Consider the following 27,558-nt stretch of genomic DNA (forward strand, 5'->3'; position numbering starts at 1 on the left):
GAAAAATTATAATTATAAAATAATATTCCTCATAATAATTGTAGCATAAAAATAATAATGATAATTAACTATTCTATTCACCACAATTTCTGTAAAAACCACTCAGATACCTTCTACATCCTTTTTTTCGAAAATTAACAAAACTTTCTCCAGTCTCAATCTAGGGATTCTGATGTCTATGATTCGCCCTGTCTCTTAGGAGGTATGTACGCTGATCTTTTGGTAGTTATTTTCTTCTTGAATGCTTGTTTCGTAAACAGGCCCTCCCCTTTCTGTTGACATGTGTCTTCCAATTTCCTCTTCTCTGTACCTAGTTTGCCCTACTTGTATCCGCAATCGTTTCTTTATTTCTTTGCAAAACTCGATTAATTTAAAGTTTTCCCTATCAGGAAATGTTTCTTTAATCCCAATGTAGGGAATTAAATTAAATTAAAAATTCTGACTCTTTCTTCCTTATTCATCTTTCAATCCGTTTGCCTAATTCGTAAGCACTCTTCTTTATCTTCACTTAGGAACGCGGAGCACGACCTTTACCTACCTACTCCACGTTCAGAATTAGTTAAAGGCTCTATTTTACAATGCAAAAAATGCACAATCACTTGCCAATTGGAATCTAATCGATATCATCTTTTCCCACATTCCGCAATAATTTGAGGGCATATTTACTGGAAAGTACCTTCTACTCCGGAAACAACTTCGGAGCATGCTGCATACTGGTTTAATTTTGCTATGGACTTATATACTAATTATTACCTATTACTATTACCTATAATTTTATCACTCATTGTGGTTTTCTTCTGTATATTGAAATTTTATTTTGTTTGTTTTATGTTTATTTATTTTTATGTTTGTTTTTTAGTTTTTACAAGCTTTTGTCTACAAATTGTAACAATTTTTTTACAATAAAGCGTTTCTCTCATTCTCTCCCCCTAAAGAGGATTTAAGGATTTTTTTCTACTAGCACATAAACTTCTGACTACTAATTTGCGTGTAGTTGCCTTTTTATAAAGTATCCAATTATTTACCCGAGCTATTTCTAAAACGTTACACAAAATATACACTTGCCATCTTCTAGACTGTACTCTGGTACAGTAATTCCTACACATTTTATTTATTCTGACCTTGTGCTTCTTTTAGAACATCAGTGTTTTTACTTAGTCTTGCCGTTCTCTGAAACTATTAGGCTTAAGAGCCAAGTACTCATAATCAGCCCATTTTTATTGTAATTTTTATCTTGATTAGCTCTCAAAATGTTTCCTTGGTCTATTTAGAAAATTTTATTTGAATATAGGTCATGGCATTAATTTTTCTGCTATTCCTAAATGCTTAAATATATTTAGAAAATATTCCTAGATCTGCCAATATTAATAATTTTGTGCTAAATTTAATGGGTTTATTTTGCATATACTGTAAGAAATGAACATTTCAATGAGTAGACCTATTTGTCTATGGGTACATTTTTTCCTGGATGAAAACATCAACCGTTCGTAACAAAACTGATCCAAATCTTTCAAGCAAAAACGAGTTTATCATTGTTCAATCTCTAATTTCTCCTATTCTTATCATAAAAACTAAAGCTGCAGAGATAAGTGCAGTAAATATTGGTAGTTCTTCAATTTGTAGGTATTATCCATTTAAAATCTGAGTCAGCTGCGCGTGTTAGTGTACCTTCACTGTACTATGGGATTTAGACTAAAATCATTTATTAGAAGTCGAAATGCGCTAAAGGTTGATAATGTTTCGATAGCGTAAGGAGTTACATTAAGGCGGTAATGTACGGCCGACGAATATTTTCGTCGACTGCACAACGAAAGTTCGGAAAGAGATACCGCTCTAAAGTGTAAATGAGCGTTGTATAGCTAAAGACATGAGACGACGTAGAGACACTTTTAACTGAAATACAGATGTTCGACTCACTTTTGTTGCGCGCGATTGTCCCTTACACTGTTATTAATAATTACTCACAGAAGTGAGTAATTTAGAAATACTGAAGATTACTCCTTAAATATACTTGAAATATCAGGGTGGTGCCTAAACAGACTGGACAGAAAACAAAAATTAATATTTACTTAGTTTAAAAATATTATATTTCTAATTATCTAGGTACATATAGTTTCTCAATAATATGTTTAACGTTTAAAATTTTCTGTTATACACCTTTTGGTAAATTTAATACTATTAAACAGTTTTTTATTTCTCATCGGTGTCCGTTACTATTAACAATATAAACCCGATAAATTGCGAATAAAAGTGGACGTTGAATGTTTGTAAAATCAACGCGAAGGGAAGCGTGGCCGGTTGTTTAGTCTGGAGGCACGATTTTGGTGGTAAACCACCCTTAGCTGAGCACTTGGGTGAGAACCAAAGCTATAATGATAAGAGATGAAGTGTTTTACGTAATATAAACAAACTCCCCACATAAAGTGGAGAGATTTTGACCTTGTATTATAAGGGACAGTCGTTTAGTGAACTTTGTCTTGAAAACACTTCTTTTCATTCTCGCATTTTCACGAAATTATCTTACAGTTCAGTGCAGTGCAGTGCAAAAAACACAAAAGTGAATTTGACTATATTTGTGTGGCGAGACTTATTCAAGCAAATATGCCAAAATACAAGACCAATTTAACTCCTGGCAGTGGACGCAAGCAAAGTATACGTCAGAGAATGAAAAAAATTCGTGATTATAAAAGGTAGGTGAATGTGCTTCAAACCAAAATAAAAAAGTGATCTCTCTTGCAAACCGAGCGCAAAGTGTCAAAGCCGAGCCGAAGGCGAGGTTTGCAGGTGCACTTGTTTATCAACTTTTGAATATGAGTTTTCGTAATCATTTCCGAAAAACTGTAAACGGGGGTCTAAGAACTGAAGAATTGGTTGGTACAGTCACAAAGAGATTAATTCATTATCACTTCAGAACAGAATTATTATTGCATTGTAATAAACTGCTTTGAATTAGATTACAAAGAATTGAAATGAAGTAAATTTTTATGCAACGGTGGAATTTTTTCGAATTGTTAAACATTGAATTAAAATTAGTAAAGATTTCATTTGAAGTGGTAAAGATTGACTTTGAGTTGGTAAAAATTGAATCTGAATTCTGAAAATTGCATTTGAATTGGTACGAATAAAATCAGATTCCAAATGATTTGGAAAAATGTGTTTGGGATTATTTGAATTATGTTAATTTACATGAATTGAATAATTGTATCAATACTGAATGCAGTTGAAGTAGAATTGAATTGTACACTTTTATTTATGATACTTGTTAGCACCTTGACTGTAAATTTAATACTTTCACAAAAACATTTTAACGCCAAGTTTGATACATATGTCAGATTTGGTATAACACCTGTTTTATAAGTTTATTTATTCAGTTATATATATATATATATATATATATATATATATATATATATATATATATATATAATACCACTTTTCTTGTTATTATGTGTTTACGGAAATGATTCCGAAAAAATTTCTTCAATGTATTTTAACTGATTAAAAACAATTCAGTAAGTACACTCCACTCACTTACTTGCAGAACAAGGCCGTTACTTTGTGATGAAAATGTAACTCCCAGACCGATAAACGTGGCTACAGAAGAAAAAACATTCCAAGTACTAGTAGTAGTGCTACACCACCACACCAGGATGTAAGAGAAGAAGTTGCGGCTAGTAGTAGTAGTGCTACACCACTACCTTTTAGAGAGGACGTACGATTCGAAGTTGCGGCAACAAGCTCCACGTATTTGCAGATAGAAGATGGTGTTCCAAAACAGTGAGAAAGTTTACATACCCCCACCCTACTGCAAGGACCTCAAGAAAAGTTACAATTCAAAGTAACAGGTCGGCGAATTGTGAATGTGAAACATTTTTTCAATGATCCTACTATGTTAAATGTGAATCAAGCGATTGTCTTAGGTGCAATATCCACTGGTGGTGGTTTAGCACAAATAGAGGAACAATTGGGGTTTTGCGATTTGCCTGTAATGAGTTCACATTTGTACCAAAAAATACAAAATGAATTGGCCCACAGTATCCACGAGTTAGCTTGGGAAATAATAGAACAAGCTGGCGTACAAGAACGCAGAATTGCTATCGAAAAGGGACACATAGGTAAAGATTCCATTCCATACATCACCGTTATAGCTGATGGAGCCTGGAGCAAACACTCTTATAAAGTAAACTATGATGCAGCATCAGGAGTGGGAGTAATCATTGGTCAAGAAACCAAAAAGGTATTATTCCTAGGAATACGCAACAAATATTGTTGCTTGTGTGCAAGAGCCGAAAACAAGGAAGAACAACCAATTGCACACATGTGTTTTAAAAACTGGTCTGGTCCATCAACAGGCATGGAATCTAACATCATATTTGAAGGTTTCAAACAGAGCATCGAGATGCATGGTGTTAAATATTTATGTCTTGTTGGTGATGGTGATAGTAGCGTGACAAAAAAACTGGCCGATGCACGTCCCTATGATACACCAGTATCAAAAATCGAATGCCGCAATCACTTGTTGCGAAATTATTGTACACGGTTGCGCGCACTAACCCAGAAGAAAACAAGTTCCAAAAATCTGCCTGTCAGTGTTAAACAAAGGAATATTTTGATGAACAGTATAAAACGTTTACGCAGTGGGATTATTGGAGCGATCAATTATATTACCACTGAAAAAAGCGAAGAGTGCCATGCTGAGAAATTCCGATTATTGAAAAAAGACATTTACAACGGACCCTACCACGTTTTTGGAAACCACGAAAAATGTGAAACATATTTCTGTTCTAAAATGACAAACATTGACCAAGATGAACAGAAAAAAGGATATCATTGGGTAGCTGAAATGAAAGCTTCCGGACGGTTCCAAGATATTTTGTATGTCGCAGAACGTGTTACGCGAAATGCCGAAAGTTTGATTTTAAATATGGATAACAACGCTGCAGAATGTTATAATTCTGTTGTAGCAAAGTTAGTTGGCGGGAAAAGAATCAATTATACGGCGCGACGTTCCTATGCAACAAGATGTGAAGTTGCTGCCATATCCTACAACGTACCTGCTGGCGAATTTCCGCGCTTATCCATAAAAAAGTGACCCATGCGAGCCCTGGAAAGTATACCAAAAAGATCATTGCAAGACGTGCACAAAACATTGCATGGAAAAAAAGTAGGCGAACATTGTTTTCTGGCACAATAAAACAAAAGAGAAAAGCAATAACAGAGGCTGATGAAGATTATGGATTACCGTCATAAGATATGCATGAAGAAAAATAAGAATCAAGAGTTAAAGAATTCCTCAATAACCTTCATCTGAGCAAAGAAGAATGTGAGATTTTACAGAACAACACAATCGGCCAAGCAGACTGTTTATTGTGGAAAGAAGAGAGATCTAAGAGACTAACAGCTTCTGTTTTCGGACAAATTTGCAAACAACGTGCAAATACTCACTGCGCAGCTCTTGTTAAAACAATTCTGTACAATCCATTTCACGGCAATATAGCCACAAACTGGGGCAAAGAACATGAAAAAATTGCAATTCGTTTGTATGAAGAAATTCACAACGTCGCTGTAGCAGAATGCGGTTTATTCAATGATGCTGAAAAGCCCTATTTGGCAGCTACATCTGATGGTCTAATAGGAGATAGCGGCATTATTGAGGTATTCAGCAGCTAAAACGACATCTATAGACGCCATCCAAAAACAAATTATTAAATTTGCAGAACTTCGGGAAGGACGTATGTTTTAAAACGTAGCCGCAATTACTTTTATCAAGTACAAGGGCAGCTCCATATAACACACAACGTCGTTATTGTATTTTTATTGTTTGGACACCTATTGGAATTGAGTCTGAAATTGTAAGTTTATCCAGTAAGTATATTATAACTAATACTTACCATAATTGTTTTTTTTTAGATATTTCGAGATGACAACTTCTGGGACCAAAAAATGTGTAAGCATCTAGAGGAGTTTTATTTCAAATGTTTGTTACCAGAAATCATTAATCCGCAACATATTAACAAAAGGCGTATTAAGGATCTTAGAAAATGAGAAAATATTTAAGTATTTGTTCTGTTATAAATCTATTGATACGTTATGAAATTTATTTTTTCTGTATCTGATATTTTGTTGTTTAAGATACCTAATATATTTTAGAACCCGCATCCTCTAGTAATGGAGTAATATCCCATACATTATTGTTCACGTAATTGCGTTTGCTGAACAATATTTTTTCCGACCATACAATTTACAGTGTAGCAGACTCCGCCCCGATAATAAACACTTATACCGATACTAATGAAAATTGGGCTCAACGCATGTGACTAGGAAACCTTCTCTACATAAACATCCGTTCGTAGGGGTTAAATTGTGCCCTCTTTGTTCAACATTTTATGTTTTTCAGTTGTTGACTGCAAAGTTCAAGATTCATTTCACTCCGAAGCAGAGTGTTTTTATGTACATTCTTTTACATTTCAGTAATGTGCGCGCTCATATTTGAGACATATTGTGCGGTGGTTTGTAAATCTGTTTTTTTGTTTTTTGCTAATCGGTCTTTGCTTCGGAGTAGAGCAATGTTTTGGCTGCAATATGCAAGTGTTTTTTTTAAATTTGGTTAAATACTTTAGCCACAATATTACCTCGCGCATACGGCATTTTCGAACAGCTAACATTACACCCTTAAGTGAAGTATGCAGCAAAAACCTCAAATGTAATTCTTTCACTAACGAGTATACTTATACTATCTTTTTGTCGATTTGACTATACAGTTTCCAAATCAGAAACTGAATTTTATTTATGACTGGGAGCAGCCTCGAGATGGTTTCTGATCATTGGTATCATATTCCTCGCCAGAAAATAATACATATATCTCTTGCAAAATAGCAAGTTCTAAAAAATTCGCAAACAACAAGTAGCAGTCAATTCAGTAATACATATACTATAACTGATATATTATAAACAATATAATAAGGAATAAATGATTTTATCTGCTACCGTGCGTAAAGTACGTACTAATGACACAATGTCGAGTACATAAAACTTTACGCAGAAGTGCGTAAAGAATTGTACGTTAAGCAGTAATGCGTAAACAACGTATTAATAAGGTCTCCATAGCGTGGCAGCTACGAAGATACCATTTTTTAATTCTTTGTACTAATAATTATTTTTAGGTGGCATTTATACATGCCCAAGAGAAGAGTTGACAAATTTAATAACACAAATGTGTCTGTTGTTTTGCTACTTTGTTGGTAACTTGATTAAAATGTTATATATAATATAATATATTTCATAAGGAAAATTAACATTAAACTTAAACTGTATTTTGATAAAACTTTCGCTAGTAGAATAATATTGTATGCAATTCATATGTAAATGCTTTTTTTTCGACTCATGTGATTGTCGAAAATATTCACATTCGTTGAAAAAAAGGTACTAAACACACTTGTTACCTAACTATTAAAGCAATCAGACGTGATTGCTTTAGATCAGCAATCAGACGTAAATATTAATAAACTCAACAAATTTGTGAAATAAATTTCTCCATTTAAAAAACGAATAAAGCCAAGGGTTCAAAGACTTCTAGTATAAATATTACATCATTACTTCTGCAAGAAATATTTGTTAAGTTCAAATTTACTATTTCAATGTAAAATGTGGACACATCGCATCGTTAACTAACAGAATCTTCATCTATTTTGTTCAATTTTTGGCTGTTATGTAATTTTTAGTTATCCATGATGAAATAAATGAGATATACGGATCGGGTTTAACACTAACTAACACTATTTAATCTAGACTCATATTCAAACAATTTATGACATTGGAATTAGTCTTATGACAAATTCGGAATTTGAATAATCTCAAAAATACCAAAAACCCTTTTTTGCAAGTTTTCCTTACAAATGCATTCTTCCAACATAAATTTCGAAAATTATAACTTGGAATCATACGGTGGGTGTTGATTGATTTTTGATTATTTACCATTGTTTATAATTTTATAATATTAATTATAATAATTTACAACAAATGACACGAGTATGTTGGGACCCTACCTCTGAAAAATGTTTTAGGTGTATTCATTTGAAATAATCATTTGTACTTTATTGTTTGGAGTAAAAATATGGACTGTCAAGTTACATCCGATATTGATAGTTCCAGAAAATGTCTTCAGTTGAACAGGGTGATTTTAAAAAGCTTGTTGTCAATATGCTATCGCACTTTTTTTCCATTCCTTCTTTGGATTAGCCCTGGTTTGATATTAAGATGTCAATATTATTAATCTTTTTCACGTTTTTGTCATTTTGGTCACCAACTATTAATATTTAAGTTTTTTTATCTTCCTTTATCAACCTCTTCCATTATCGGCTTGTTCGTTCAAGGTTTATCAATTCTTCCATTGACACTGAAATGAGAATGAGTTAGTTGAAGATTTGTATTTCATCGATAGTTGATACTTCTTGCCAATTACAGAGACGACCTTTTTTATCATCCACTTACCATGGATGTTGAAGAGTAATGTAATAAGTAAGCATTCCTCTCTTGCTAACTCTGAAAGTATCAGTCAATTGTCCTTCTACTCTGATATGGGCTGTGTGTATCGTTCAAATCTATTATATTGGCAAAAATATCCAAGAAAGTAGCTATTTTCTATTTCAATATTTGGTACGCACGACATCTCTTTTTATATAGCGTCTTGCCGTCGCGGTCAGTTTCTCCATAAACCACCAGTTCAGCTCAAATGTAAGTACTGGGTGGTACCAATTTAATCCCATATCAATGCGTCCATATAGACCACTTCGATTTAGCTACCCCGAGTAGAAAATATTACGGATTCATCATAAATAGTATTTTAATAATTTATATTTTAATCCTTAACCTCATTTTTACCTTGGTACCCTGGAATATTACAATAATTGATATCTCTGTAATTATATATGATTATTATTTTACAAATTTTTTATTTGTACTGTTATTATAAATGTACCGTGTTTTTTCTTCTAGGTAATAGAAGCCACTGCATCGAACCCAAGAATTGCGCATAGATATGAACAGATTTTGTTAAATGGAGCTAAGATAGGAAGGATGCGAGGTGGCGAGAAAAATATTTTTCCCCTCAAATTTGAGATACCTCAAACAAAGGAAATACCGAATTTCAATGGCAGCTCATTATTTAGACAAAAATGTGTTCTCAAGGTAACTTACTATTTCAACATAAAGTAGTAACATAAATTATAGAATAATCTTCAATAAAACGGAGGACCTATGCTGTCACTATTAATTTAATTAAATATTTCGAACAGTTTATTATTCCGTATTCATCTGTTACGAATAAATCGATGCATCGAAATGTTTTGTTTGGGCCAAATTGAATTAATTATTGAATCAGAAATAGTTTATACTTATTATTAGTTACCCAATCAGTATATATAGAAATGTTCTTTGAGACACTTTTAACTTTTTTAAAAAGTACTTTTATTTAAAATAAACGACTTATAATTTCTACAGAAAATAACTTTACAGACAAATCAATATTTTAACAATGAACAGTAACAAAACAATGAATGAATTCTAATTTTAATGCATTGAACTTATATTTGTTTGATACGTGTTTTGGAATCCGCTGACTATGTGAATATTGTTTATTGCACTTTGGAATCCGCTGGTCGTGTGGCAGTGTCGGGGACCTTTCACATTTCTCCTCCCTCCTTTGGTGTTGACTTCGTCCTCGAAGTCTCTGAGAACAAATCTTGGAGAATCTGGATTTGAGTGGGTTGTAGTTTGGGACCATATAAGAATCTGGAAATTCTTTTTCGTTTCTTTACAGAGACTGTTATTAAAATGGCTAAAATAATCAAAATTGTAATTAAAGAAACCATACTGTGTCCTGCGGAGAATTGCGGCAGGAGTGGGATTGGTTCAATGGGTTGAACTTGTCCGTGCGTCTCTGGAATTTGGAGTTTTTCTAGCATAATTTCGTGCTTCGGATGCAGCTTGATTGGGACTACTTGCGGCACTGTAATTTCTTGCACAATTTTCTTATTGTATCGTATTCCTTCTATAGTAATTGGCTCGTTTGTCATTAATATGCTACTTCTCCTAATTTCTTGGTTTTGAATTATGGTTGGATGAACTATTCCTAATAGAATTACTTTGCTGGTTTCTTGTGAAAAGTTCACTGTTGTGATTGACTTGGTGCAATTCTCTATATTCGGGATTTTGCATTGCGATCTTATAGGTTTCGTACAGATGATGTGTTCAGCTAAGCTGGTGCAGATTTGGTACCATTTATTATTTGCGTAGTAATGCGCGGGTGGCAGGATCATAATGTGATCATTATTGGGAATTGGGTAGATTCTAGATGTAGAGTAAGAATGAGGATAAAAGATGGGTATTTTCAGTATTATGAGCATGGTCTTGGTGGTAACGCAAACTAATGATTTAGAAGCTTCAATTAATTGATAGGGATGTTCGTCACTGATTAAAAGGGAATGCCGAGAATATGTTTCTAATAATTCTCGTTTTAAAGTTTCTAGTTCATCTAAAGTAAAGAGCTCAATATTCGAAAGGTCTTGTTGGGATAAAGTTATAGTTCGAATCAGTTTCAAAAGGAATTCGTTTATAGTTTGAAGGTTTAGAATTTCATTATGAAGTGCAACGTATCCATTGAAATCGGATGATAACTTGTTTACTGCAGCCACAATTATTTTATTATTATTATTTATCAAATTTAGAAGATTATTAAATCTCGTATCAATAGAGTGTCCAAAAGATATCTCTTTATTAAGATTGTTAATGATTTCATTTTCTTTAACCTCTACAGCAGTAATTCGTGATTTCAATAATTCCAAGTCATGATCATCAGGGTTTCCAGATATATATTTAATAGTTGTTCCGAAGAAGTTGAACAAACCTCTTTTATGTTCACGGGTAATTTTATGAAGATTATCTTTTGCTTCGTTTAAAAGGTGATTATATTGAAATTTCAAATGGGCTAAAGGTCCATTTTCTAAAGGTGAATCGAAAAGGTCATTAGGATTCGTTTCTAAAGTATCAGTTAATTTTTCTAAATTAATTTGTAAAATATGTCTATGATAATGATTTATCTCGTTTGATTTGCCTATGTCTTCTGCATAATAGCCGTTAATGGGGATTTCTTGTATCTTGAGCGGATGTCCCAGGGATAGGGTCGTCCTGTAAAGAAGGTCTATCTGAGATATTCTTTTTTTTACGTTACGAAGCCGTTTTGCGAATTTTAAGTGAGTACTTGTGGTGTTTTGTTTGTCGGTCTTACCAACAATTTTAGTTTTGAGTTGTTTTTTTGGATGTAATTTAGAATATGGAGAGCTTAGTTTAGGTCGATGTTTTTTCTTAGTTACGTAGACAGAACTAGTTGGATCGATTACAGGAATTGGTTCAGTATTTTCATTTTGTTTGTGTAGAATTTTCTGTCGTTTTTCTTTTTGTTTATTATATAAGTCTATTATGAATGGTTGGAGTTCGTCTTTATGTCTTTGGTTGTATGTTTCGTATAGCGGAAGATCAAAATCGAAATGTATTTCTTCGGCATAGGGGCCATAAAGAATTCAAAAAGGTGAGAAGTTAGTGGAACTGTGGATTGATTGATTATAAATTAGAATTGCATGTGTGAAAGTATCATCTAAGGGATCATCTGGATTTTGGTCTCGTAGTGTTCTAAGTTTTTCTATAAGAGTGGAATGGAATCGTTCAACAGGAGAATTAGAAGATGAGTTATTGACCGTCGTGAAATGTATTTCAATTTTGTGGAGTTTCATGAATTCCTTAATTACAGCAGAATTAAATTCAGTGCCATTATCGCAAACAATTTTTTTTTCGGGTAATTGTGGTGAGAAAAGTAATGTCGAAGCTTGCTAAGAATTGATACGGAAGTTTTATCAGAGATTTTATAGCATTGAGCATATTTGCTAAATGAATCTACAATCGTTAGATAATAATTTTTGTTACAATGGAACAAGTCAATGTGAATTATGTCGAAAGGTTTTTCTCCTAATAATGGGCCTAACTGAGGTAATTTATAAGGGTGTCGTTCATAGTTGTTTTTTAAGCAAATCTCACATTGATTTATTAAATTAGAAATAGTAGTTTGCATGACTGGCCAATAAAATTGATTTTTCAAATGTTTGTAAGTTTCGAGTATGCCGTTATGATTTTCGGTATGATATTGTTTTACACAGTCTATTTGTCTTTGTTCTTCTTCTACGTCTCGTAGTAACTTATTACAAAAAATAGCCTTAACGGTCGAGTCAAAAGTTTCCTTAAAGTAATCACAGATAAAGGGTCGAAATTCATGGGGTACATGTATCGCGAATTTTTCATTGGTCTAAGTATTTTTTTGAGAGCATCAGGTATTTCTGTTATCCAATTGTCAGTGAGGTTTACGGTATATCTATGTTTTTTGAAAGGTTTCTTATAAATAATGTCATATTCTCTAGATTTAGGGACAATAATAATTTGATTTGTTGCTGAATTGATTGGATCTTCAGATATAGGAATTCCGGAAATCGGGTTTTCGGTTGCGGTGTGTTTGGTATTCTCGCTGAGATTGATTTTTGTCGAATTCTTCAAGGAATTCGTCTAGATCAAAATCGTGGGGATCAGGGGGTTCGGCACAAATAGAAGAATTTGAAAGTGCGTTGACCTGTACTCTGGAAAGACAGTCGGCTACCTGATTTTCTTTGCCTTTGCGGTACTTTACATCTAAATTGTAATCCTCCAGTTTCAGTCTCCATCGGGCTAACCGAGATGTGGGGTCTTTAATTTTGCAAATCCATACTAGAGGATTGTGGTCGCTTTCGACAGTGAATTTTTGACCAAACAAATACGGGCGGAAATGTTTACAGGAATCTAAGATTGCCAGAAGTTCTCTTTCGATAGTTGAATAATTTTGCTCGGCGGAGTTCAAAGTTCGGGAGTAATACGAAATGGGATGGTTGTTTTGTGATAATACAGAGCCAATGGCAATATTGGAGGCGTCGGTTGTCAAAACAAAAGGTTTTGAAAAATCTGGGTACTGCAGAACTGGGGCATTGCATAAGAGTTGTTTGCACTTCTCAAAACATTCTTTGTAATTGACATTCGTTGGGTCTATGATAGCTCCTTTACGAGTGCATCGAGAAAAGGGTGATGTTATTCTTGCAAAATTTGGGATGAATCTTCTGTAATATCCAATGAGTCCTAAGAATGATCTCACTTCTTTCACAGTCTTTGGAATAGGGAAGTTTTTAATGGCCTCTATTTTACTAGGATTGGGTTTAATGCCTTCAGGAGTCACAATGTGACCAAGGAAAGCGACTTCTTTTGTCAGAAACTCAGATTTGTCTAATTGAATTTTCAAATTTGCCTTTCGGAATGTTTCAAAGATTGCAGCAATGTGAATCAAGTGTTCTTGAAGGGAAGAAAATTATGACGTCGTCCATATAGACGAAACAACATTTGTGGAGAAAAGGTCGGAGAATGTTATCCATCAATTTTTCGAGAGTGGAAGGTCCATTTTTAAGACCAAATGGCATTCGTAAAAACTCGTAGTGGCCATGTGGTACGGAAAAAGCTGTTTTTTCGATTGAATTTGGGTGGACTTCAATTTGATGGAAGCCTTGGGCTAGATCAAGGGTAGTAAAATATGTAGCTTTTCCTAGATTATCTAAAATGTCTTCTATATTGGGAAGATTATACTTATCTTCAACGGTGTTTTCGTTTAGTTTGCGGTAGTCAATAACCATACGGAATTTTTTCTTGCCGGAAGCATCGGTTTTTTTTGGTACAACCCAAACAAGGGCGGAGTAAGGAGACATTGATGGTCTAATAATTTTTTTATCGAGTAATTGATTAATCTGTCTGGAAATTTCTTCTTGCATTGCTTTCGGATGTCGGAAGCCTTTGACGTAAATTGGGTTTTCGTCTTTTGTTCTTATTTCGTGCTTAATGGCCGAAGTAAAAGTTAAATCAGAATTATCGTCATAGAAAATATCCTTATATTTGTTACAATGCTTCAAAATTTTTTCCTTTTCTTCTTGGTTCAGATGCTGAGTACGAATTAATGAAGGATCGAATTTACTTGGACCGTTACATATTTCGTATTTATCTAAATGCTCGACATGTATAGGTTCTAAGGGCAAAGGAGTTGGTAAATAGATATCGTTAATGTAACCGTTGGCAACAGTATGGATAGATTCAGGAATTTTAATGTTATTTATTATAGTTTCGGGTAGGAGAATGTCTCCATTGAAGATGTCTACAGGAATTTTATTATACAAGGTGTCAAAAGGAATAGTAATATTAAGACGTTTTAATGTAAGTAATTTACTTTGATAATCTATCAAAGCATGCAAGCGTTCTAGGTCGTAATTTCCTAATAGTATGTCGAAGTCTTTACTCCAATCGGCAATTCTAGCGTCGATGGGTTCTAAAATGTTAAGTTCTTCGAGCAAGGGTGTTTTAATATTGGATTTATACTTCCGGGTTATTTTCATGGAAGTCAACGTGAAGGGCTTATTATAAATGTGATTTGAGTTGAAAAAGGTAGAAGCTTTAGGAGATATGATTGTATCTGAGCCTCCTGTATCAATTAAGACTTTTAGTTTTGATTTTGGCATAATGAAGTATGGTAGTTGGGGGTTGTTACGGATATTATTAAGATTTATTGAATTGGTGCTTCGTGAGTGGCTTCGTAAAAATTTTCGACCTGGACGTCTGGATGAGAATTTTCGTTTTCAAAATTGTCATTTGTATCGTCAAAGTCTAAAGTATCGTTAGGGTTGAAGTTTTCATTTTGATGGGAATCAACATTAAAATTAAAAGTTTTTCTCGTGGAAGTACTCATTGGTTGGTTTCTAGTAGAAATAGTTTGTACACCACTCATTGGTTGTGGGACATTTCGAGAAGTTAGAGAATTTCTTTGGTGTTGTGGAGCAAGGGAGTTTGGCTTATTTCCAAAAGAATTGCTGGTAGATGGATTATTAAATGTATGGTTATTACCAAAAGTATTATTAGGCTGAGATCTAGTAAAACTTTGGTTATTTCTAAAAGGGTGGTTATTTTGGATTCTATTTATAGGAGAAATAGGGATATTTGAAAAAGAGTTATTTCGTGGGGAACTTGGGTTAATAATAGGGTTTCGCGTGAAAGTTTGATTAAATCTATTGTGGTTTGAAGGAATAGAATTTTGTTTTGATTTTTGGATAGAGGGTAGTCTTCTATTTTGTTGACTCCTCAAAAAGTTCATATATAATTGTTGATTTTTATGATTATCGTAGGAGATACATTTTTGCAGGGCTTCATCGAGAGAATTTATTTGAAAATGTGATAAATATTCACAATATGGCTCGTTAATGCCAGTGCAAAACGTTTTGAGAGCAATATTTTTAAAGTATGGGGTTTTGAAATTTACAGTTTGTATATTATCATTAAGGGCTATGTGTTGAAGCAAATCATTTAAATTATTAGAGATTCTTTGGTGATATTGGTCATACGTCTCATTATCGTACTGAACTGTTGTAGATAATTGAGTTAGTAAAATATCTTCGGAGCGTCGATCTCCGTATTTAGATAGTAATGCTGGACGTGCATCAGTCCAAAGTGTTAAATTTGAGTAGTTTAAAAAATCTCTAGGTTCACCTTTTATACGAGAAATAATATTGGCATTTAATATGAATTCTTGAGGTTGAGTGAGATTCTGTGACCGAAGGAACGTAATTAAGTTATCTACCGATTTTATAAATGTTGAAAGATTATCTTTCGAACTAAATTCAGGTAGAGTGGCACAGAGGCTGGAGATATCATTGTTTTGAAGAGACATATTCAAGCTATCAGTGTTTCGAACTTTTAAAATTTGATTTTTAGAAAATCGAGAACTATTAGCTGAAGTAGAACTGTCCAAAGGGTTTATAGAGAGATTTGACAATAATAAATGTAAGTTACTTTCAGAAATATCGCTAAAAGTGCTCATAAATAAGGTGAAAAGGAACGTTGTACTTACAAGAGGATGATCACTGGTGATGTCTTCTGCATACTACGTTTTTCTCGCCTTGGTTCGATGGATCGTCTCGTTTAACAACTTGTTGACCAGGAAAACTTGTGTTTCTGTACGAATTTGATCCTGTTCGCAGCGCCAGAAATGTTCTTTGAGACACTTTTAACTTTTTTAAAAAGTACTTTTATTTAAAATAAACGACTTATAATTTCTACAGAAAATAACTTTACAGACAAATCAATATTTGAATATTTTAACAATGAACAGTAACAAAACAATGAATGAATTCTAATTTTAATGCATTGAACTTATATTTGTTTGATACGTGTTTTGGAATCCGCTGACTATGTGAATATTGTTTATTGCACTTTGGAATCCGCTGGTCGTGTGGCAGTGTCGGGGACCTTTCACATTTCTATATAGTTTGAGAATATAATCCGGGAAAGTTATCACGTTCGCCGTTGTTTGGCAAATTAACTAAGTAATCGATAAATGGCCCTATGATAAGATTCGATCTATCCTGTACTTCCTATTCAGCCCATCTTCAGTTCAATCCTTTTTTACAAGTTGTTTGATATTACCTTATTATATTTACTTCTGCGCCCGCTTTTCTTTTTTTTGCAAAAGTCCAAACAGTCTGAACTGTTGCTGCTCGATTGTCGATTCATGTCTGATTGTATTGTTCCTTTTTTCATCTATTCTCTTCATTTCCGCATTATTTCTCAGTATCATTTCACACATTGTTATTTTCTGCTCCAATTTGTTGATTAATAAATAAAATATCCTGTACAGCAGTAGAGGAAAAGTATTTTCAAGCGCGGGCCATAATGGGATTTTCAAAATGTCTCCTGGACCGTAGATCATATGCTATGAACATACGAATGTTTTGAGTGAGGTTTTTTCCCTGCTTAAAAAATTTTTTTGACAACAATACAAGTGTCATTTTGAGGCATTAAGATAAAGAAATTTGACAGTCAATAATAATAATAAAAGTGAACAATTTGTAACCTGTCTAATATGTACGTAATTTTTAAACAAGTCAATAAATACTTGCATAAAATCCATTTTTCCAATTTTTATTATGTCGGGGGCCGGGTAAAGTACACAAAAGGGCCGGATTTTGCCCACCCCTGCTATACACTGTGTCCAATTTAAGTTGAGACTGCACTGTATCTCAGCTATTATTAAAGATATAGACATGCGGTTTTGCGAGCCTATATCACTTTTTGTAAAACTTTTAAAGCCAAAAACAGAAATATTCCAACTACTTTTGTTCCACAAATAGAAGATGAAAACAAAAATGTTCAATTTTTGAGATGTTATTATTTCTCAGATCCTGTATAAAGTAGAATAAAAATGAAAACTGCTTATAATAGATATTTTTACATAAAAGTCAGTGGCGTATTTAGAAATTTTTTTAGAACGCTGTTGGGTATTTTTGAAATACAACCTGACGGAAAATTTTCAATAAAATTCAGTTTTAAAAATCAGAAAAATCCATATTATTCAATATTAGGCCATGAATTCTTTCGCACATGTATAAAATCCTTTAAATTTTGGCTGCTATTCAAAATCTAAGCAACCTCGTGTTGAAAGAAATGAATCTGGCGAAATTAATATTTTAGCGTGTGTAGAAGCAACACCCCAAATTTCCTGTAGAAAAATAGAAGAAGGGGTAGAAGTTTCAATATCAAAAGTGCAAAAAATTTTAAAAAAGCATAAATTTAAACCGTACAAGGTAAATATTGTTCAAGAATTGCATCCTGACTATCCATTTAAACGATTGGAATTTTCAAATTGGTTTTAACGAAAACTAATGAAGACCCGGATTTTGCGAAAAAGGTATCTGGTCTGACGAATCCCATACAAGCAGCAGCGGCATATTTAATAAGAAAAATACAAGACATTGGTATCAAGAAAACCAACATATTACTTTTGGACGACAGTAATAAGGCCGATTTGGTTTTCATGTTTTGTATTGGGCACTAAAATTTGATATACAATTTTTGAGGCTAGCTCAACAGCCCAACTATACCTAAATATGTTACAAAATAATATTCCAGAGTTGCTGGAGGACATATCTTTGGTACAGCGACATCGGATATATTTCTAGTAAGATGGAACGCCCGCTCATAATTCAAGGGTAGCTAGAGAATATTTAAGTGCTCATTTTAGTAGACGCTGGATTGGCATACACGGGCCAATCAGATGGCCCCCGAGATCATCGGAATTTAGTATTATAGACTTCTTTGTACTTGAAAAAAAGATTTATGCAAATCGACATAATAATATAGGTGAACACCGAAGAAGAATTCAGATACTTGCCAAGGCAACCCTTTATGATTTTAAATGCCTTAAGGCGAATTGAAACTGTAAGTGGGTTATGTATAAGACAAAATGGACGCAGCGCTGAACAATTTTATTAGATTTATATGTTTGTTTTTGGTTTTTGTAATTCATTTTCCAATTTGATTCTTGTAATTACAGCGTTTAATGTTGAATCTGTACCGATATACTCGTATTTTTTTTTGTTTTATGTTAAAGAGTGATATTTTGATTTTATTTTTAGAATATAGTTAAATCACATGACGCTTTAAGAAAGTAATAATTGTGTAAAAGAATTCATGGCCTACTATTAAATAAACAAACATAATATGGATTCTTCTCATTTTTGAAACAGAAATTTATTGAAGATTGGGTTGTGATACATCAATGTATTCAAAAAATTTTACGTTAAAATATACAGGCTGTTCCATTTAAAATATACAAAGTTTGTGCCCAATCTTAAAAACAATCACTGAATACGCCACTGTCTTTTATGTAAAAATATCTATTATAAGCAGTTTAAATAAATAACATCTCCAAAAGTAAACAATAGCTACAGTGCAGTCTCAAACAAAATGGGACACAGTGTATGTGGATATTATCTTGTTTGCTGTAACTGGATAACTCTTTGTCAATTGTCTCAGATTACCATTGTTTATTAATGCACTTGTTCACCTGTTGTTGTACTTGCGTAGGGTTTGTTTGATATCTTCATTATTTTTGTGTTTGGGTTTTTATCCGCGGCGTATTGTTGTATTTCAACACTCCACTTCTCACTGTTTTGTAGTTCTTTCTTTATATTAGCAAATATTAATAGGTCATGCGCTTACATTATTTCATTTATCTAATTTGGCTACATTATTGTTTCCCATTATTATCTTGTAATTGGTATAGGAAAAATAATAATATTTTGCAGTTATCTATAACTTTACACACTCTCTAAAAATTGCTGCTGTTTAACAAATTTAACATTGGCAATATATCTCTAAATTGAGACAAACTATACAGATTGAAAAATAATTTATCATTTTGTTTGTATTAAAAAGAAAAAATAATCGATGCGTCCGAGTATTTTTAAAAGCTAAGTATATGAACTATTGAATTTATTTAAAATTATCTCTGAATATTACCAATATAAGTATCACATCTATCCAAAACGGAATTTTATTTTGTAGGCTGAATGTCTGATAAATGACTCAGAAAATACTTTAGATGTTCAAACGGAAATAAAATTAGGTCATATTCCTATCGATACACAGCGGCGGCCCGGACATCGACATGAACCAGTGAGAAGTGAGTATTATATATATATATATATATATATATATATATATATATATATATATATATATATATATATATAAATCATCGAAAAATTATTTTTTAACATATGACGACATAGATTTTTTCGAAAGATTTTGAATAACTAAGCCCACATTCAAGGCAATATTGAATCAAATTCAGGAAGATTCGTAATTCTTTAAGATATAATACTTTTCATATTTTTAGTTCACCATAATTTGGAAGCGGAAAATTTTTTATTTGAATAACAGTTGGTAAACACATTATCTTGTAAAAGAATTTGTTTTAGTATTTCATTGAAGTAAAGATAAATATTTTCGAGTCATAAAACCAGGTATAATTTTGAATAAAGAATACATTATACAGACCCAGAATATTAAATTACGAAGATGTATTGATATTTAGTTAGATCCATGCATAAACAAAATATTGCGTTACCATAGCAATGAACAATAACTTATTAGAAGTGTCACTGTGAAGTCAAAAAAGTAAACCAGTGTTACGCAATAAATTAAAAGATAAAAGATTTAAACCGAAATTGTGAAAATCGAAAAATTGGAGTATCGAGGCATCATCAAGTACCTGTATTTAAAAGGGTTAAGAGGTAAGGAGATTTATGACCGTGAAAAATTGGACTGCAAGCTTCAAATGAGGTAAATTCTCCATTAATGATGATGTCCGATCGGGAAGGCCAGTTTCTGTGTCAATCCCCGAAAATATAGATGCAGTTCATGACATGATTTTATCAGACCGTCGAATTGGGCTAAAACGGATATTTCATTCACTGAATATTCATACGAACGCGTTCATCATATAGTTCACGTCCATTTTGACATGCAAAATGGATCCCCAAATGTTTGAATGTTGACCAAAAGCGTGCAAGGGTAGAAGCATCGCGTTCGATCTGTGCTCGATTTGAAAACGATGTAGACTTCTTAAACCGAATTGTTACTACGATCCAGAAACAAAGCAACAATCGATGGAATGGCGACACTCTGGTTCTCTAAGACCTAAGAAGTTTCGTGTCCAAAAATCTGCTGGAAAAGTTCTTGCTTCAGTTTTTTGGAATTGCCATGGAGTAATCATGATTGATTTTTTGGATAAGGATATTACTATTCGACATTAGTGATTGAATTACTAGAACACCCCCCTTATTCACCAGATTTGGCTCCGTCTGACTATCATCTCTCCTCTACTGGAAAAAAGTTTAAAAGGTCGTAAATTTTCTTCCAACTAGGAGGTAATAAAAGCTGTGGATGTCTGGTTTGCAGAGCAAGAAGAAACATTTTTTTGAAAGGTTTAGAGACGTTGCAGGTTCGCTGTAATAAATATATTCAATTATCCAATGTTGAGTAATCAAATATTTTGACATTGAAATTTAGTTTGGTTCTATAATAGGCTAAGAATTTTTCAATATATCTTCGTATTGTAAGTAGTTAGTTCATTTTAATTCTTGACATAAAGATATATCTCCAAAACTCTAGTTTAAATGAATTTCATAAATTTTAATACAATTATGAATAATTTGACTGATAGCTGCTACAAATTTTTCTTGTTGAAACAGATTCCTATTTTATTTTTATTTTGATATTCATGATGTAGGTGATCTATTGATTAATTTAATTATGTAAATTAATGGAAATATGTCGAAATGTCAATTTTAACATGTTATTACAAACTGATTCTTATAGAAAAGAAAATAAAAATTTGAAGAAAAATAATATAATAATATATATTAAATTATATATATATATATATATATATATATATATATATATATATATATATATACGAGTAAAATAAATAAAATAATGAATTAAGAATTTAAATCAATTTGAATATTAAGAAGAATCATTTTTTTCTCGTGTTTCTTTTCTTTCCATAATTTCATTTTTCTTCTCCAATAATATATATTTTTTTCATATTTATTTTTTACATATTTGAGCGGATTAGTTATTGATCGAAGTTGTTGGTTCACAGGCTTCTTTAGTGTACGAGAAGTATATTTACTCCACTGCAATCAAAAATTGAACGAATTGTCTAATACTACTGTATTCACTAGTTCTCACATTATCCGAATCAAGACCTTTTTCAGATTATAGCTTTTGCTGCCCGACAGTACAATATATGTACTCTGCAAAACACAACGAATCACATGCAAAGATCAAATAACTTAGTCTTTGCATGTTTCTACAAGTTTTCGTATTTAGCTTAAAGGTGCTGAACACTTTTCCCTACGGACACTTTCGCGTTGGATCTACTTTCAACATTTTCTACTTCAACTTCTTTCTAAAAGTAGATAAATGTTAATTAGATAAATGTAGTAGTACTGGTGTTAATGTTCATTTCAAGTCTAATCTTTTCATTGCAAGAAAATTTGTTTGTTACAAAAAAATTATCGTTGAATTGATTAATTGAATTGAAGAATTAAATTGGCGAATAGAAAACACAACAGTATGCCGACAAAGATTAAGCCCAAATAAATGTTGTGACAAAACACTCTTTAACACACATTTCTACGTTTCATTTTATTTCTTTTTCTAAAGACACATATTGAAAAAATACAGAATATGTCCGAAACTCAAAAGTGTCAAGAATTTTGCAACACAAAGTGATGCTTGGCGACGAATGATGGCATTATTACCTTCTAAAACAACTATTGAAGAAACGAAACTAAAGAAGGAAACCTTGATGGGTTATTAAAGAACCCATTTAAACAGAATTAAAAAGTCTTTGAGGTCCGGAGCTCTGTCAACGTCTATCTTGCTCGAATGCTGTGGCCACACTAGCTAAATAGACCGTTACAAATTTGTTGTGGGACCACTTTACTAAGTTAAAGGACTCTAAAATTTAAAGGAATCTTTATTTGAAGTGTCAATTAGGGTTGGATTATGAAATCGGACGAAAAACTAATAATTCCAAGTGATAGACGAAAACGTTGTATTATGTTTTATATAACTATTATTTGTCATAAATTTAGAAATTGTTTTGAAAGTAAATAATTTATATACATATACAATCCACTCGTTTAAATAAAACCAACAAAACATTCGAATTGTTTAAAAAATAATGCACTTATGATAAATATACCTTCAAATAAAAACAAAAAATAAATTTGTATATTTTGTTCAAGATTATTAATAAAACCTTGTGTTAGGGAGTTTGTATACTCAATTAAATATTATAATGTGTATTCCAAGCAAACATTAATCTCTTAAATACATATGTATGATGCACTTTTCCTCACACCAGTAAAGTCGAACATTTCTTACCGTGGGAAGGAAGTCTCATGGAGAAAAAACTTGTTATGTTCCAACTGAAATATCGTTTGGCAAAACCATAATGATGAAATTCACATTTATTTTCTTTGTAGAAGTACAAGTTTGTGGAATCAAGTACCAAGGTACACTTCAACCTACAGAAGTTTAATATCAATATCCACAGGCATACCACATAGCAGGCACTACTCGAGTGTAATAGGGTTTATCGTTTTGTGCTTGCTTTTTACATAAACATAAGAAAACGTATTTGCTTGCCGTATAAAATAAATTTGAAATCATATCTCTTTCTGAATAGCTTCCGTGTTGTTTGTTGGATTTTATTATTTCCAATTTGTCAACAACGTCGTTGGAATGGATTTTTCAATTCTTTTTTATTTTGTTCAGAGAGTCTGATATCTTTATGAATAAAGTATCTTCTCATTTTATATTTGCGAATATCTATTTAAGATGATAAATTGGGAAGTCTATATGCATGGAGGCTCGCTATGTCGCCATATATAAATTTTGTTCGCGGTAAATATCCTGAATGTGTTATTTCATCAGATTCATGCGCAGTTTAAAATTGTGCGTTGGCGGTGCTAATAAAACATGTTAGGAATTGAAATCCTGTGTTCGTAGAATAAGATATGCTACAAAATTTTATGGAAAACTAAAAGCCAAAGGAAAATAGTCTGATGTTTTAAAATAAATGTTCAAAGTTGCTCCCTTGAACTTTAATGTATTTTTTTACCCCTTCTCAGTACGCCTTCATTCGTCGCACGGCTTATCATCATCTCAAAGAGGGAATTGAAGGAATTTCGAATTCTTAGCTCACAATCTTTTCTAGTTATTAAGGCTTGTAACTAAACCTCTTGTTTTATGTGACTCCATATAAAAAAATCTAAAGGCGTCGTATCTGGAGAACGAGGAGGCAACCGAAAAGGACCATTATGTGCTAACCACTTGTCTTCAAATTGCTCTTCTAAAAATATATTTATGACGATTGAATTGTGAGCAAGAGCACCGTTATGTATAATAAAAAGTTTGTTCAATTCGTCTGGTGGCAAGCTGTCCAAATAATTGTGTTTTAAATTTCTTAAAATATCAAGATATCTTTCACCTAAAAATAAAACAAAAAATATTAAAAAATACAAAAACCGTGTTTTTTACATTATTAATTAAGAATAAATCAATAGATTGTTTTTTCTAACCATTCAAATTCCCATCGTAGAAATGAAATGTTATTATTTTATTGTTTCTAATAGCACAAAAGACATTGAATTGCCACCGATCTTGAAAAGCACGTTCTTTGATTAAATGAAGATTCTCTTGACTCCAATAATGGGAATTAGATCTATTAAATATCCATTTTTCATGAATTTCCATTCATCGCACCAAATTATGTTTTATAAAAAATCTTCATCTTTCTGGCATTTTATTTTTAAAAATTCAGCACACTACTCGTTTAATGAAATGACTATAATTATAAATCATTTACATACAATAATAACATTATTAGAACACTGTTTCAATAAGAATGATAGGTTAGAATTGTCTGTTTGCGAGTTTGTTGGCGAAAGTGTTCCTATTGCGAGGAAAGGGCAGGAGAATCCAGACATCAATGAATTTCAATCCGCTCGCATTCCACGAGGACCTGACTATACCGGCCCAGAACATATTCTGAACGAAGCATGCACATTTGACACGGCCAGGAAATATTCCGAATTCATTCGGAATATGTCCAAATTATTTACCGCGAGCAAAGCTATTATCATCAATATACAGGTGTATTTAATGAGGTTAATTTCAATAAAAGTACCAATTTCACACAAAAAAGGCATATATTGCAGCTTTCCCTGAATAGGAAGTAAAATTTACAAATTGTTATAATTTATAGTTAGTGTGTTGACATAATTTTCTTCGTTCGTCTAAATTTATTGACATTCTTTTTATAAAGTTAATTGTTCAGTTCAGTTCAATATTGGAAGTCGGGTTCGAGCATGTATGTTCAATAATTATAATTATTTTTATAATTTGGTATTATGACATTATAGGAGTTCACAGTTCGGGTGCAATAAACAGACCATTAGGATTCAATTTCTTCAATTCAAGCAATGAGAATATACCGAGTGCTCCTCCAATAGATCGACCCTCGGCGCCGTGGAAAACTACAGGTACGTAATCTTCAGTAAGAATAAGTACAAGCGCTACATGTGTGCTGTAGCTGTATCATTTTACAAAATTATACCATTACCAAAGAAACTGGAAGAAACATATTCACATGTTGGGATTTAATTGGAAAATAGTTATTTATTATACAAGGCAAAAATTTACTAGATTTAGCTTGAGGTTGGGAAGCTGAAATCTAGTATTTTTCTCATATATAATAAACAATTTTTTTCTGTACTGCTAAAACGATGATTTAATATTGGAAAATTATATTATTACAATATTACGTTGATAAAGAAACTTTTAAAGAAATCAGAAAGAAATTGTTCATAAATTCATGGAATGGAAGATGAAAAAAGCATGCAGCTCTTTCTTTGAGACGGTTCTTATTTTTCGAAATTGACACAACAACAAAAGCCATAAACAGTGTGTTTAATTATTCAATGGTTAAAATTATGTTACGATCTAATAGTAGACATTTCAAAACATTTCTTAAACAAGCCCAAGAAAGTTGCGATTTCTACAAGTTCACAAATTAGTGATTTCATAAAGAATGCTTTAGATAGAATTTATTTAATGGTCAAGGTTGTTGTTGTATTTGGGATTAGAAGATCTTGTCGAATTTGTGAAATCAGCAATGTAACATTAGATGATTCAGGAACGTTATCAATTGTGAAACTTAAATCAGAGAATGATGTAAACAGGAGATTTGTAGTTACTGAACAATATGTTAAATTTTACCAAATGGACATAGCCCTTCGTCCATTAACAGCAAAGTATCGCCACCTGTTTTATGCATATGACAATGGAAATGTATCGATCAGATTGTGGGTGAAAACCAGTTTTATAAAGTTCCCGAAACAGCGGCTAATTTCTTTCAACTTGAAAATGTTAACTCATCCTTCAACTTGAAAATGTTAACTTATATACCGGTTATTTATTTCGAAGATTTTAGTTGAATCTGGGGGAGACTAGATGACACTAAAGATACATGGCGGTTCCATCAATGTTCGCTGAAGCGTATGTTGATGAATGGGTAGTACACAGGACAGAAATAGCTAATAAAGTGTTTAGAACGTATGGTATTGCTAAAATAACACCAGAATGAAATAAGCCAATTCTTTACCCGTTTAAATATAATTGCAGCGCTTATTCGACATTTTCGATAGAAAGGTTTAAACATTTTATAATTTCAACTTTTAAAAATTTTGAAATTTTCCTTATTTTTGAAGCTGAAATTTATTTATTTAAGATTAGGTTGTGATACACCAATGTATTAAGAACAAAATTGCAAAAATTTTAAGTCAAAATATTCCATTAAAAAAATACCAAGTTTATGCCCAATCTTGAGAACTGTGATTCAAAAAAATTTTAATATCTATAAAATATCTATTATTAGCAGTTTTAATTTTTTTATCAATCCAATATTAGCTGAGATACACTGCTGTCTCAACCAAAATGGGACACAGTGTACATATACAAAGTGTCTTGGAACTTGACACTGTGGTAGTGAGTAGAAGGTATCAAAATGATAACTTTCATTATACAGAACTTCATACTGAGTTTTTTGTTATGAATCACTACATTATACATAGAAACCTCATCGCATCTTATGCCCAGTCGGGTATAATATCTAAATTATAAAAATGAATTTTTAATTCCAACCTATTAAACATATTCTAGTGTAATATAGATAAAATGAGCAATTTAGGAGAAATTTTAATCTTAATATTGGAGTATGTTTGTAAAAGCGTCATATTTTCAAATAATGATGAAAATTTGAAAAATCAATTTTCCTAAATGTACACCAAAAGTGAAAAGTGGCTGTTTAATATGTGATTTAGCAGCGGTCCAAATTTTTGGTTTTTATTATTTGGCCACCCAGAGAACCTATCCTAAAAATTAGTAGATTACCCATTTTCGAAATGTAGACTCCTCAAAAATCATACAAGTACATCAACGGGATATAAACTTTTGATATAGAAGAAATGTAACTTCATTGTATAATGAATTATGAATAAAAGTAGTTTCATAAAAAGTGACATTTTGTTACCTGTTAACAAAGATAAAATGTCAAACTTTTTTCCTCTCGCAGATAGAATGTAGTTTATTAAATGGAAATTATAATAAGAAAACATAACGTGAGGAAAGCAGACGACATAGGATAGGAAAAAATAAAAACAGCTGTGGAAAAACACGCCTACGCAATGACCCAACTTCAATAAGTCTAACATCCGAAAGGGTAGAGGGGCAAGAGGAATAAAGTATGCTAAGTTGTTGATTCGTATATATTACCCCTCCCTATTTAAGCTTATTATATTATGTTCTGTGTATAAGCTTTCTTTCAAATAATTATCTTTCATTGTCTTCATATTTATATAATTTCATCTTCCCGCATAATATATTTTTTACATCTTTTTTGTTGTTGTTGTGTTGTGAGCTCTGTCTTTATTTTTTTTCGAATTGTTTTTCCACATAGACTGCACATTGTTGATCACATAT

General features: G+C 32.3%; 2 protein-coding genes across 4 annotated transcripts in view; both read left to right on the forward strand.

Moving 5' to 3' along the window:
• The window catches only part of LOC130897535 (arrestin domain-containing protein 1-like), a 57,256-nt gene that overhangs the window by 23,041 nt on the left and 6,657 nt on the right, over positions 1-27,558 (forward strand). For 2 of the 3 annotated variants that reach the window (XM_057806446.1, XM_057806447.1), the window contains 3 exons: positions 8,995-9,186; positions 19,501-19,618; positions 24,942-25,061. In XM_057806446.1, coding sequence (XP_057662429.1) covers positions 8,995-9,186; positions 19,501-19,618; positions 24,942-25,061 — 430 coding nt within the window. Of the gene's footprint in view, positions 1-2,526; positions 2,691-3,541; positions 3,761-8,994; positions 9,187-19,500; positions 19,619-24,941; positions 25,062-27,558 lie in introns of those variants that run through there. The other variant, XM_057806448.1, reaches the window with a different exon arrangement.
• Positions 3,890-5,258, forward strand: LOC130897534 (uncharacterized). The gene has a single exon (XM_057806445.1). It carries the CDS (start codon positions 3,890-3,892, stop codon positions 5,090-5,092), a length of 1,203 nt encoding a protein of 400 aa, XP_057662428.1. The 3' UTR covers positions 5,093-5,258.

Source organism: Diorhabda carinulata, chromosome 8, assembly GCF_026250575.1.
Source record: "Diorhabda carinulata isolate Delta chromosome 8, icDioCari1.1, whole genome shotgun sequence".
NCBI classification, from domain to species: Eukaryota; Metazoa; Arthropoda; class Insecta; order Coleoptera; family Chrysomelidae; genus Diorhabda; species Diorhabda carinulata.